The sequence below is a fragment of the Lathamus discolor genome, unplaced genomic scaffold (genome assembly GCF_037157495.1).
Source record: "Lathamus discolor isolate bLatDis1 unplaced genomic scaffold, bLatDis1.hap1 Scaffold_61, whole genome shotgun sequence".
NCBI lineage: Eukaryota > Metazoa > Chordata > Aves > Psittaciformes > Psittacidae > Lathamus > Lathamus discolor.
The window spans coordinates 206708-220118 of record NW_027069380.1 but is presented as its reverse complement, the minus strand read 5'-3'; the positions used below and the strand labels follow the sequence as shown (position 1 = coordinate 220118).

The window sequence follows — 13411 nt, the reverse complement described above, 5'->3', positions numbered from 1 at the left end:
GCCCGCACAAGTGGTTGTGTCACCATCCCTGGAGGTACATAAAAGACCTCTTAGGTACATAAAAAGACCTTTTATATACATGGAGGTATTTAAAAGACATGTAGGTGTGGCACTTAAAGACATGGCTCAGTGGTGGACTTGACAGTGTTTGGTTATTGGTTGGATTCAATGTTCTTAAGAGTCTTTTCCAATCTAAATGATTCTGTAATTCTTAGAAAAGCTGATGTTCAGACCAAACTCCGTCTCTCATCACAGAAACGGCACTGCAGGTCCAGGTGAATTCCATGCAGAAGAATGTTTACCAGAAGAATGTTTAACAACAAAGAGAATACAATCGAAATTAGTGAAATTATGGTAGGATGTAAAATTCAACTTCAAAGTCCCAGTTGCTGTTGGTGACCATCGAAACAGGGTATCCAACAGGGATGTTCTCATGCTCAGTGTGTGGACTTGTTAGGGGCAGGTTAATGGTTGGACTCGATGTTAAGGGTCTTTTCCGAATTCAATTATTCTGTGATTCTAAGAAAAGAAGGTTTTTAGCCTTAACTCTGTCCCTCATCACAGAAACGGCACTGCAGGAAGGCAGTGTGTCTGCCAGCTGACGGAGGGAGCATCAGTGCTTGCTTCGGGCTCTTCCCCACGGGCTTCCCCTGGAGCCCCAGGGAGCCCTGGATGAACCTCAGAGGGGCAGAGGCAGAGCCACCTTGGGCTGGGCCTCTGCTGCTGAGCTGGGCTGGGCTCCTGGGACGCAGGCAGATGCTGGCAAGCGGGCAGCGCTGCAGAGAGACAGCTCTGCCCAGGAGCAGGGCTGGGGCACTGCCTGCAGGCACCCAGGGGAGACCTGAGAGCCTCAGAGAGCTTAAAGGCACTCGGCAGTGGAGGATGCTGAGAGCTCCCTGCAGGAGAAACCTTCCCAGCCCCGTGCATGGTAAGGCTCTGGGTGCACGGCAATGCAGCTGCGGCTCCTGGAGGGATCTCCTCAAGCTGCTGCCTCGGACGGTCCAGGGGATCTGTCAGGAGCACTCTCTTGGTTTCTGGGTGTAGATAAGGAGGAGGATGTGCTGCAGAGCAGGGCTTCCCTCTGCGCCGTGCGAGGGCCAGGACGAGGCAGGTCCCTTGTCCCGGGGCTGGCTGCAGGGTGTGAATGTGGGTGTGCAGCCAGGGGTGCCCAGCGCTGCCCCTGCGAGCAGGGTCCCTGTGTGCTGGGCAGGGACTCTGCTGCCTGCCAGGGTCAGCACTCAGCCTGCCCGGGAGCTCCCCATGGAGCTGCGGGGGGAGCTGGGGGAGAAGGAACAACCCCTGGCAGGAAAGGAAAAGTATTTGTGTGCACTGGAGAGGGTGCTGGGTGGGTCGGGGCTGCTCAGAGCTCCACATCGCTCTGAGCACGTTTGCAGAGGGTCCTTCTGAAAGACACTGAGGCACCGTCTGCCTTAGAGGGAAGGATCCTGAGCTCTGATGTTCTTCCCTCGTGGTGGGCAGGCTGGGCAGTGGGAGCTGGGAATTTACTTCTGTGCTTTGGAGGAGGCAGCGAGCGTCTTGTCAGGACTTGTGTGAGCTGCTCCTGAGCCCCTGCCCAGGCAGAGATGCCCCTGGGCAGAGCCCTGCTGCCGGGAGGGGTGTGCAGGGCAGAGCTGAGCACACAGCCCATGGGATGGGCTCTGGGAGCCCTGAGAGGGAGCAGAGCTGGGCACAGAGCAGCAGCTGCTGGCAGGGACAGCTCCAGGCAGCAGAGACATGGGCAGGGAGTGGGGGGAAGGTGCAGCCCAGCCCTGGGGAGGCTGCGTTCAGGCAGCTCTCTTGGTGGCTGGCACTGGAGGTGGCTGCTGGCCACGCTGTGCTGGGCAAGGAGCTGACTGTCTCTCTGGAACATCTCCTCTGCAGTTCCCTGTCTGCTCTGCCTGTCCTGCTGGGCTTGCGACCTGCCCCCAGGCAGGCACAGCTCTCCCATAGTGTCCTTGGGAGCACAAAGCCTTCCCTCGGGGTCGGCACTCTGTCCTCAGAGTCCTTGGCTTCCTGCTCTGTGTATCACAGCTGCGCCAAGGGCTGGGAGAGAGGAGTTCTTCCCTTTGAGTCAGCAGGGCTCCCTGCCGGTTGTTCTTTATCTCATTCTTTCTCCTTTTCTCTCTTTATCTGTGTGCGCAGTGATAGGACAAGTGCAGGGCAGCTGGGAACAAGAGTGATGGACTCCGCAGCTCTCCAGACTATGCACTAATCCACGGGCTGCTGAGGCCTTTCATCTGTCCTGTCCTAATACTGACCACACGGGCAGTTACAAAAAATAGGATTTCTACACCTAAAATAGCACTTGTCAGATGAGAAACTTCTGAGAAAATCCTAACAAAGTCACGCTGAGGCTCTGCTCTGCAGCCAGCATCTTCATAGTTGTGAGTGCAGGCACTGAACCTCTGTTACATCTGACATCCCTCGTGGGTATAGGAGCTTTCACAAAGCAGCTTTGTAAAATCCCTGCAGTGGCACAGAGCTGAGTCCTTGGAGCCACAGTGCTTCTGCCAGGACACTCAGCCACCAGCACCAGGAACGGGGAAATGCATTTGAACTTGAGGGGGTGGTAGAAATCTTATGGGAAATGAACTGCTTTTATCCTGAGCAGTCTCCTGTAACCTGTCACTGCCTGTTTCTCCTCTGACAGTGCCCCATGCCCAGAAGCAGCAGATGTCCAACGGCAGCTCCATCACCCAGTTCCTCCTCCTGCCATTCGCAGCCAGGCGGGAGCTGCAGCTCTGGCACTTCTGGCTCTTCCTGGGCATCTCCCTGGCTGCGCTCCTGGGCCACGGCCTCATCATCACCAGCACAGCCTGCGACCAGCACCTCCACACCCCCATGTACTTCTTCCTCCTCAACCTCTCCCTGCTGGACCTGGGCTGCATCTCCACCACTGTCCCCAAATCCATGTCCAGTTCCCTCTGGAACACCAGGGCCATCTCCTACACAGGTTGTGCTGCACAGGCCTTTTTCTTTCTCTTATTCGTTTCAGCAGAGTATTTTCTCCTTACTGCCATGTCCTATGACCGCTACGTGGCCATCTGCAAGCCCCTGCACTATGGGACCCTGCTGGGCAGCAGAGCTTGTGTGCACATGGCAGCAGCTGCCTGGGGCACTGGGTTTCTCTATGCTCTTTTGCACACAGCCAATACATTTTCACTACCCCTCTGCCGAGGCAATGCTGTGGAGCAGTTCTTCTGTGAAATCCCCCAGATCCTCAAGCTCTCCTGCTCACATTCCCACCTCAGGGAGGTTGGGCTCCTTGTGCTAAGTGTCTGTTTGGCACTTGGCTGTCTTGTGTTCATTGTGGTGTCCTATGTGCAGATCTTCAGGGCTGTGCTGAGGATCCCCTCTGAGCAGGGACGCCACAAAGCCTTTTCCACGTGCCTCCCTCACCTCGCTGTGGTCGCCCTGTTTGTCAGCACTGGCACGTTTGCCTACCTGAAGTCCCCCTCCATCTCCCCCCCTTCCCTGGATCTGGTGGTGTCAGTGCTGTACTCAGTGGTGCCTCCTGTATTGAACCCCCTCATCTACAGCCTGAGGAACCAGGCGCTCAAGGATGCTGTGAGGAAGCGGGTGACTGGACGTGTTTCAGCAGCCACACACTGCCTGCTGTCCTCTGCAAAGGGCTCCCAGTGCAGTTCATGAGAGGCCAAGTCTGTCTTTGCTGCTTTACATTTGTTTTCCTGATTCAATTTGTGGTGATGTTGTCTTCATAGAAATGTCAGTTTCCATCTGTTCCTGCTTAAGTAGCCACTCGTGTTGTGTGAGCCACACACTTTGTGTCAGTGGTGGTCTCTCACTTTATTTAAGGGAAATAAATGATCCTGAAGAAACCTCTTCTCTTGATACGTCCTCACATGGCAGGAATGCAGGGGAATGAAATGGGCCTTCTGGCTGCTCCAGCTCTGGGATGGCTGCTCTGTGCCTGGAGCAGGAAGAGCTCTTGGGGAGCGCAAGGGCCGGGGCTGTTGTGCTGGTGTGGGGAGATGGGATGGCGGGGGGGGCTGCAGACCTCTCAGGGTGTCCTGGGCAGGAGAGCAGGGGACACAGGGGTCCCTGCAGGGGACTCCCCTGCAATGGCACAGGCTGGGGCTGCCTGGCTGGGAGCAGCCCGTGGGAACGGTCTGGGTGGGCAGGAGCTGGCCAGGAGGCAGCGTGTGCCCTGGCAGCAAGGGAGGACAGCAGCATCGCGGGCTCTGTGACCAGGAGCACGGCAGGAGAACAAGGGGAGGGATGCTCTGGGATACTCCATCCAGGTTTCAGATCCCCAGTTCAGGAACACTACTGGCAAGCAGGAGTGGGTTTAGCAACGGGCCCTCAGGACAGGCAGGGAGGGACTGGAGCACGGTGCCTGTAGGGAGCGGCTGGGGGAGCTGGGCTTGTCCAGGCTGGAGAAGGGAATGCTAATGGGGACCTGGGATCTTGGGAAGGGAAGGCTGTCGGGGAGTGGCTGCCTGTGCCGGCAAGGAGGACATGGAGAACACAGAGCCGGGCTCCTCAGGATTGTGCCTGGTGGGAGGACAAAAGGCAATGGGGAATAGTGACAGGGGAGAGGCTCAGCCAGGACAGAAGGAAGCGTTGCTCCCATCGGCTCAGGCAAGTGCTGCATCAGGTCACCCAGAGAGGCTGTGCAGTCTCCGGCTTTGGGGTTTTCCAACTCAGACTGTGTCAAGCCCTGAACCACGTGTTCTGACCCTGCTCCTGATGGGTTGGACTCGAGACCTTGTGAGGTCCCTTCCAACCTCTGTTGTTCCATGATCCCACAATGATGGGCTTATGAAGAGTCACAAATATGCTCTAAGTGCTGGAGCACGTTTCCAGTGAAGACAGGCTGAGGGAGCTGGGGGTGATCAGCCTGGAGAAGAGAAGGCTCCAGGGAGACATCTTAGCAATCTGCCCATATCTAAGCAGGGCCTACAAGAAATCTGGAGCGGGGCTTTTTGCAAGGGTGTGCAGAGACAGGGCAAGGGGGAACGGCTTTAACCTGACAGAGGGGAGATTTAGATCAGACATTAGGAAGGAATTCTTCCCTGTGAGGGTGGGGGGGCACTGGCACAGGGTGCCCAGAGAAGCTGTGGCTGCCCCGTCCCCGGCAGTGTTCAAGGGCAGGTTAGTAGGAGTTTGGAACAGCCAAAACACCCCCGTAACATAACTCGAAAACACCCCCATAACACCCAGAAACACCTCAGCACCCTACAAAACCTGATGGACACCCAAAAACATCCCCAGAGCACCCAAAGCACCTCTGGGTTCCCGATCTGTGATTCAGTTCCTGATTTGCCCTCATCTCCACCCGTGGGTTTCGCACTGTTCCCATTCTCGTCCCCATCCCAGCCGGGCGCTGAGCGAGCGGCTGCTGGTGCTGAGTTCCCGGCTGGGTTTCAGCACTGACCCTGTCCTGGCCCCTTGGCTGTGGCAGCAGGGGCTGGACGTTCGCACTCTTGGAGCTGGGCTCTTTGTATGGGCACGCAGCTGGAAGCAGCATTCTTTGGCTGAGGAAGCGCAGCTCCCGAGTGGGGCTGGGGCTGGGGCAGTGCTTGCCAAGGGCAGGGGAGGCCCAGCAACAGCTCCTGTCCTGGCCCTGTTGCTGGGGGAGCACAGGGGCTCCCGGGCGCATTGCCCTGTGAAATACGAGCTCACTCCTCTAAATGAGGTAACAAGGGTTTATTGAGGGACAAAGTCAATAAAGCAAATGCAACAGCGCTGGGCGCGTGACCGTAGCCACAGGCGCAAGTGACCAGTATTTGCTACAGGTTTATATACTTTCACTATTGCATTAGCCACATACGTATTCATAATTCCCGCGTATAGGCGGGGAATATTATACCTAGCTCCAGGAGCTTTACTGCTCTGCAGTGATTGTGGGCAGGGCTCTTGAGGATGAAGTAAGCAGTCTTCCTCTTGTGAGCATCTTCGACAGGAGGGTGGCAGAGGACATCCTGGAGCTGGTCATGAGAGACCTCGATTTCTGGCTGGCGGAGGTGGGTGCCCCATGGCTGCGTTCCCATCCCCTTCAGTCCTTACTCCTCCATCCCAAACCTAGGAGGGGTCTTGTGTACCCAAAGCAGCAGAGACAGATGGGGAACATGGTCCCAGCACCATCCTCACCCGTGCTCCCGCTTCCAGATGCCGAGCGTCGTGAGGAGCATCCATGAATGCCTGCGGCATAGCAGCAGGGAAGCGACGCGGCGAAGGATGGACACGCTCCTCGTACCGATGGCCATCAAGCACCCGAGGGCATTGACGATCAGCATGGTCCTCAACACGCCCTTGAGAGACAGGTACCAGCCTTGAGGGCTTGGTCCCTATGGCCACCAGGCCCAAGGACCCACGGCAATGGATGATCTTAAGGCCTTTACTGTGATGCTGAGGAGCAGGTCCCTGCATCCCACCCCATGGCATTGGGGCTCGAACTGGATGACCTCAAGGCCCTTCCCAGGGTGCTGTGACATCCCTAAGGAGTGGGTCCCTCCATCTCAACGTGTGGCATTGGAGCATTAATTGGCTGATCTTAAGGCCCTTTCCATGATGCTCTGACATCCCTGAGGAGCGGGTCTCTGCATCCGACCCCATGGGGAGCACCACCGCTCACCCCCATAGGGCATCCCATGGGGATGCATGGACCACGCTGACTCAGCGCCCTGCCTTCCAGCGCTGACATGGACATGTGGCAGATGGTCCTGACCATATCCAAGACTTTGGAGGCCCTATGGGAGGTGCTGAGGATGCTCCAGGACACCCAGGACACTTCCATCCACACCTTGGATGGGAGTCCCAAAGGGCCCTGATGGCCTCCCATGAGCCCTGCAGGCTCGGTGGGGTCTCAATGCCTGTGTTTGCCTTAGACCATGGCCTCCGGTGCTGGTGGTGCTGAGGGCGCTGAGGACCCCTAGACCCTGTTGACAGTGTCCGTGCTGCTGGAAAGCCTCCAGGAGCTGTCAGAGAATCCTGACTTGGTGAGTGGCGCATGGGCATGGGGTAGGACATAGGCATGGGGCAGGACATGGGCATGGGGCAGCACATGGCCATGGACAGCCCTCTTGGACATGGGGCAGGACACGGGCATGGGGCAGGGCACGGCCATGGGGGGGCGTCTTGGCCATGGGTCACGGGGAGCCCTCTTGGCCAAGGGGCAAGGCATGGGCATGCGGAACCCTCTTGGCTATGGGTCATGGGGATCCCCCTTAACCATGGGGCAGGGCATGGCCACAGGGACGCTTCTTGGCCATGACCTTGGTGACCACAGCCTTAGGTCAAGGCTTCCCCACAAGGAGCCCCAATCTCTTCCTGCAGGCAAGGAAACTGCAGCAGCTCCTGCCCCACATCATGGGCAGGCTCCGGGATGCCGATGAGGAGCTCAGGATAAAGGCCCTGATGATCCTATGGAATGTGATGGGTCACCTACCAAGGGCAGTGGCCAGCCCCATTGCCGTGGGGCTGGTGCGAGACCTCCGACCCCTATTTGATGGAGTAAAAGCTGCATGGGCCCCCGGCAGTGATTTGGAGCTCACATGGGGATGGCTCCAGGGCTTCGCATCCCATCAGGATCTGACCCACATCCCCCCTTTTCCTCCTTGCCTCCAGGGATGCAGCTGGATCCGGGAGATCTCCATCCGCCTGCTCCGGTTCCTCCTGGAGCTGGTGCTTGGCTGTGACAGGAGGAGGATGTGGAGCAAAACCTGGGATCTGCTGCTCCCACTCTTCTTGCGCATGAGCGACCAAAGCCGCAGAGTGGCTGAGGTATGGACCCGCCCCGTATCCCACATTCCTGAGGGTGGGATCATCCCCAAAATGCCGTCCCCCATCCCATCCTGTGCAGGCTTCCCGGGAAGCTCTCCTTGCTGCGGTGACGCTCCTGGAATGGGAAGAGCTCCAGCGCCTATTGGAGAGAAGGCAGATGTGGAGGGTTGCGGAGTGCTTGGTATGGGCCCTGCATCCATCCCTGTTCCCACTGGAACCCCTTGTACCGCTCTGCCCATCACACATTGGGATGGGAAAGGGAGAGCTGGGAGTGCTCCAGCCAATGCGGGGGTTCGGTATCATCCCATTCCCCCTGCAGGTGGAGCGGAGCAGGAAGAGGACTCAGGGATACCTGTACCAGAGCCTGCAGTACCTGCAGGCTGCTCAGGTCCCCCTGCAAGAGGCAGCCGTCAGGTTCATTGGTGAGCCCCTGCGGTCCCCATCCCAGTCCCCACTGCTGCATCCCTGATGGATGCTGATGGATCCCCATGGATGCTGATGGATCCCAATGGATCCCTGTGCCCAGGACTGGCTGCACAGCCCTTGAGAGGGAAAAACCCAAGGAAGCTGGAGGAGATCTGCAGAGGTGAGGAGGGAGCAGGGGCTGGGGGGATGCTGGGAGCTATGGGGGAGCTCATCCCGGTCTCTTTGGATCACAGCCCTGGAACCGCTGCTGGATAAGGGCAATCCCGGCCTCCGTTCCCTGGCGGCACAGACCGTGCTCATCCTCAGGAGTGCACGGGAGCGGCGGAGCCTGGGACGCCGCCTGCAGGCGCTCTGCTGCTGGGAATGGCGCAGTTTTCCTTAGGGAAAAGGATGGCGGAGAAAAACACAGACCAACGTGCTCCACAGACCGAAGGGCAGCGCCTCCACCGCCCCATTCCCTGCTCTCCATCTCCATCAATAGCATCCGGGCAGTACGGCCACCAACCCTGATTCCCTGTTATCCCGCAATGAAGATGCAGTGATTCCTTCCGAGCTTCCCTGCTTCCATGGGTCAGCAAAGGGGGTGCCACTGTGGAAGGAAACGGTGCTTCCAAAGGAATTTGGTCCATTATAACGACAAAAGTCACGCATCAGCATCGCAATCCCCCCACCTCGCTTCCATTGAGCGCACCCGGGTACCCCGGTGCGGTCTCCCTTGCTCCTCCACTTGGTACTACCCACTGGATAAAGCCACGCCTCCCAAGCAGGCACAGCCAATCAGAGCCTGCCCCATCCGGATTTTCCGCCCCCCCCTCCTGTGGGCAGGCTCATCGGGCATGAAACGGGGGGGTCACTCCCCCCAGTACCCAAAATTTGGTACCCAATGCCTCAAAATAGGGGACACCCCCCCAAAATGGGATTCCAGCACCCAAAAATGGCTTGGACCCGCCTCCCCAGACACTCAAACTGGTCGCGACCACCCTTTTTTACCCCTCCCTTGTGGAACAAAGGACAATGGGGAGGTGGGGGTGGGCAGCAGCTTTATTCCCATCAGCATCAAAACGGGAGGGGAGGGCATTAAATAAGAGCATGGGGATGTATAAAATAATATACACAATTTGGGGGGGGAATGATTTTGTGGGGGGGCAATGCGGGGATCACATGGAGGCCCCTCCCCCAGCCGTGGAGAGAATGGGTAGATAAAGGCACGATTTGGGGTTGGAATGGCACCATTTATACAAATATAGTGATTTATAAAGGGGGGGGGGAGGCAAGAGTGGGTTAAACCCATTGGTTTCCACTAGGAATATATTTAGTGAGGGGGGAGAAAGTGCTGGAAAAGTCTAATTATTAATTAGCATAGTATTAATTTTTATTATTCAGGATTTGCCCCCTAAATGAGGGGCGGGGGGCGGCTCCTGCACCCCATTATTGCCTTGAATGGTATTGTCCCATTCCGCCCCCCTCCCCCCCCCCCCCAGGGATATCAGGGGGCAAAGGGGATGTATGGGGGTGTGGGGGAGAGCCCTATAGGGAAGCCTCAGCCCCACAGGAAAGGCTCAGCCCCATTGTGAAATCCTGAACCCGTAAGAAGGCTCAGCCCCATAGGGAAAGCCTGAACCCCGTAGGGAAGGCTCAGCCCCATAGGAAAGTCTCAGCCCCACAGGAAAGGCTCAGCCCCATTGTGAAATCCTGAACCCGTAAGAAGGCTCAGCCCCATAGGGAAAGCCTGAACCCCGTAGGGAAGGCTCAGCCCCATAGGAAAGTCTCAGCCCCATAGGAAAGGCTTGAGCCCTATAGGGAAGGTCTGAAGCCCTCAGCCCCATAGAGATGGATATTCTCAGTCCCCTATGGAGGTTTGTGTCCCCATAAGGGCTGGTCCTCAGCCCCACAGGGAAGCTCCTGGCCCCATAGAGATGCTCTCAGCCCCATACGGATGCCCTCTGCCCTATAGGGAAGGTCCTCAGTGCCATACGGGTGCACGTATGGTCCCATAGAGTTGCATTTGGTCCCATACAGAGGCTCCTGGTCATATATGGAAGCCCATGGCCCCATATGGAAGCTCATGGCCTCATATTGAAGCCGTTAGCCCAATATAGATGCTCATGGTCCAGTCTGGGGGCCCCATGTTGCATGTGGAAGCTCATAGTCCCATATGGAGGCCCTGGGTCCTATATGGAGGTCCTCAGTCTCATATAGAGCCCCATAGCTACATATGGAGGCCCTCATCCCTAAGCCCTAGACAGATGCTTGTGGTCTCATATGGAGGTCCCATGTTGTATATGGATGCTCCTAGCCCCATACGGATGCTCCTAGACCCATATGGATGCTCCTAGCCTCATATAGAGGCCCTCAATCCCATATGGATGCTTGTGGTCCCATATGGAGGCCCTTGGTCCGATATGGATGCTGCTGGTCCCATGTTTTATATGGATGCTGCTTGTAGGCCCATAAAGAGCTCTTCAGCCCCATATAGAGGTCCTGAGCCCTAGATGGATGCTGGCGGTCCCGTATGGAAACCCCATATCCTGTATGGATGCTCCTAACTCCATAAGGATGCTCCTAACCCCATAAGGATGCTCCTAACCCCATATGGATACCCTTGGTCCCATATAGACCCTCTCAGCCCCATATGGTGGTCCATAGGAGGACACAGCATCGCCTATATGAGTCCCACGAGGCATCTCCTTTGACTCCACCCACTCCAGGCACTGGAGATCCCAAGTGTCTCTTATGGAATCCCAGTGTCTCTCTATGGAATCACAGTGCTCCCTATGGAATCCCAGGGTCCAAGGGGGGTCCCCAGTGTCCCATGGGGGGATGTGGGGTGTGTGTCACAGCTCCTGTTTGTTCACAGGACCGGAGAAGATCCAAGATCTTCAGTGTCCCACAGTGGAACCGCAGTGTCCCCATATGGAATCCCAGCATACCATACGGAATCACAGTGTTCCCTATTGAATCCAGGCATTCCAATGAGGGTCACAGCTCCTCTTTGTCCACGGTGCCAGAGAAGACGCAAGATCTTTAGTGTCCCTTGTGGAACCGCAGTGTCTCCCTGTGGAATTCCAGTGTTCCCTATGGAATGGCAGAGTTCCCTATGGAATGCCAGCATCCCAGTGGTGGTCGCAGCTCCTGCTTGTCCACGGTGCCGGAGAGGACGCAAGATCCTCAGGGTCCCTTATGGAACTGCAGCGTCTCCCTATGGAATACCAATGTCTCTCACTATCGAATCCCAGCATTCCAATGGGGGTCACACCTCCTCCTTGTGCATGGCACTGGAGAAGATGCGAGATCCTCAGTGTCCCTTATGGAACTGCAGCATTTCTCTGTGGAATCCCAGCATTCCCTATGGAACCACATTGTTCCCTACGGAATGCCATTGTCATGGAAGGGGGGTCACAGCTCCTCCTTGTCCACAGTGCCAGAGAAGACATGAGACCCTCAGTGTCCCTTATGGAACCACGGTGTCTCCCTATGGAATCCCAGCAATCCCTGTGGAATGGCAGCGTTCCCTATGAAATCACACTGTTCCCTATGGAATGCCATTGTCCTGGGAGGCGGGTCACAGCTCCTCCTTGTCCACAGTGCTGGAGAAGGTGCGGGTGATGCAGCGGAGCTGGCGCGAGGCTGAATGTGATTCCTGCTGCAGGCGCTGGTTCTTGTGAGGCAGGTTTGCCACCTCTGCCTGGAGAACCACATTATCCTGCTTCTCCTATGGGATACAGGGTCAGAGCCACAAAAGAGACCAAAAGAGCATCAGTCCATCCTCAAAAAACCCAAAACCACTCCAAAACTACCCCAAAACCACCTTGTCCTGCTTCTCCTATTGGACATAGGGTTAGAGCCCCAAAACAACCCCAAAACAGCCCCAAAACCGCCCCAAAGCACTGCAAAATCACCCTGTCCTGCTTCTCCTATGGGATACAGGTCAGTTAATCAAAACAGCTCCAAAACACCACGGAAGAGTGCCCAAAACCCACGAAATCAACCCCAAAACACCCCAAAACCACCTTGTCCTGCTTCTCCTATGGGATACAGGGTCAGAGTTCCAAAACTGCCCCAAAACAGCCCCTGAAACACCCCCAAAACACCCCAAAACCACCATGTCCAGCTTGTGCTATGGGATTCAGGGTCCGAGCCCAAAAACACCCCCAAAACACAACCAAAACACCCCAAACCCACCCTAAAACACCCTGAAACCACCCCAAAACCATCATAAAACCACCTTATACTGCTTCTCCTATGGGATACAGGGTCAGTGCCCCAAAACCAATGAAAACTACCCCAAAAACAACTCGTCCTGCTTCTCCTATGGGGTACAGGGTCAGGGCTACAAAAACCCCCAAAACCACCTAAAACCACCCCAAACCCACCTTGTCTTGCTTCTCTATGGCATACAGGGTCAGAACCCCAAAACAGCTCCAAAACACCCCAAAACCACCCCAAAACCAGCTTGTCCTGGTTCTCCTATAGGATACAGAGACAGGGTATCGAAACAGACTGAAATCACTTCCAAACCACCCAAAACCATACCAAAACCATCTTGCCCTACTTCTGCTATGGATACAGGGTCAGAGCCCAAAACCAGCTCAAACCAGCCCCAAAACACCCCAAAAACATCCCAAAACCACCTTGTCCTGCTTCTCCTAATGGATACATGGCCAGAGCCCCAAAACAGCCCAAAACACCCTAAAACACCCCAAAACCACCTTGGTCTGCTTCTCCTAATGGATACAGGGTAAGAGCCCCAAAACAGCCCCAAAACACACCAAAACCACCTTGTCCGGCTTCTTCAGTGAGATACAAAGTCAGAGTCCCAAAACAACCCCAAAATAGCAAAAACCAGCCCCAAAACAGCCAAAACCAGCCCCAAAACACCCCCAAAACACACCAAAACCACCACAAAATGAACTTTTCTTGCTTCTCTTGTGGGATACACAGTGAGGGCCCAAAACCACCCCTAAACCCAACAAAACCACCCCAAAACCACCTTGTCCTGCTTCTCCCATGGGATACAGGGTCAGAGCCCCAAAACACCCCAAACCCAACCAAAACCAACCCCAAAACACCCCATAACCACCGTGTCCTACTTCTCCTATGGGATACAGTGTCAGAGCCCAAAACCACCCGAAAAGCACCACAAACCAGCACAAAATGACCTTGTCCTGCTTCTCCTATGGCATACAGGATCAGAGCACCAAAAAAGCCCAAAATGAGCCCCGAAACAGCCCAAAACCAC

General features: G+C 56.0%; 1 protein-coding gene across 1 annotated transcript; it reads left to right on the top strand.

The window, feature by feature from the left end:
* The first annotated feature begins 2658 nt into the window (after nt 1-2658).
* On the top strand, nt 2659-3651 carry LOC136006736 (olfactory receptor 14A16-like). Its single transcript, XM_065664799.1, has one exon. The coding sequence runs from the start codon at nt 2674-2676 to the stop codon at nt 3649-3651; it is 978 nt and encodes a 325-aa protein (XP_065520871.1). The 5' UTR covers nt 2659-2673.
* The last annotated feature ends 9760 nt before the right edge of the window (nt 3652-13411 follow it).

Coding starts and splice junctions, on each gene's coding strand:
- LOC136006736 (XM_065664799.1), top strand. CDS start 2,674: ATGTCCAACGGCAGCTCCATCACCCAGTTCCTCCTCCTGCCATTCGCA.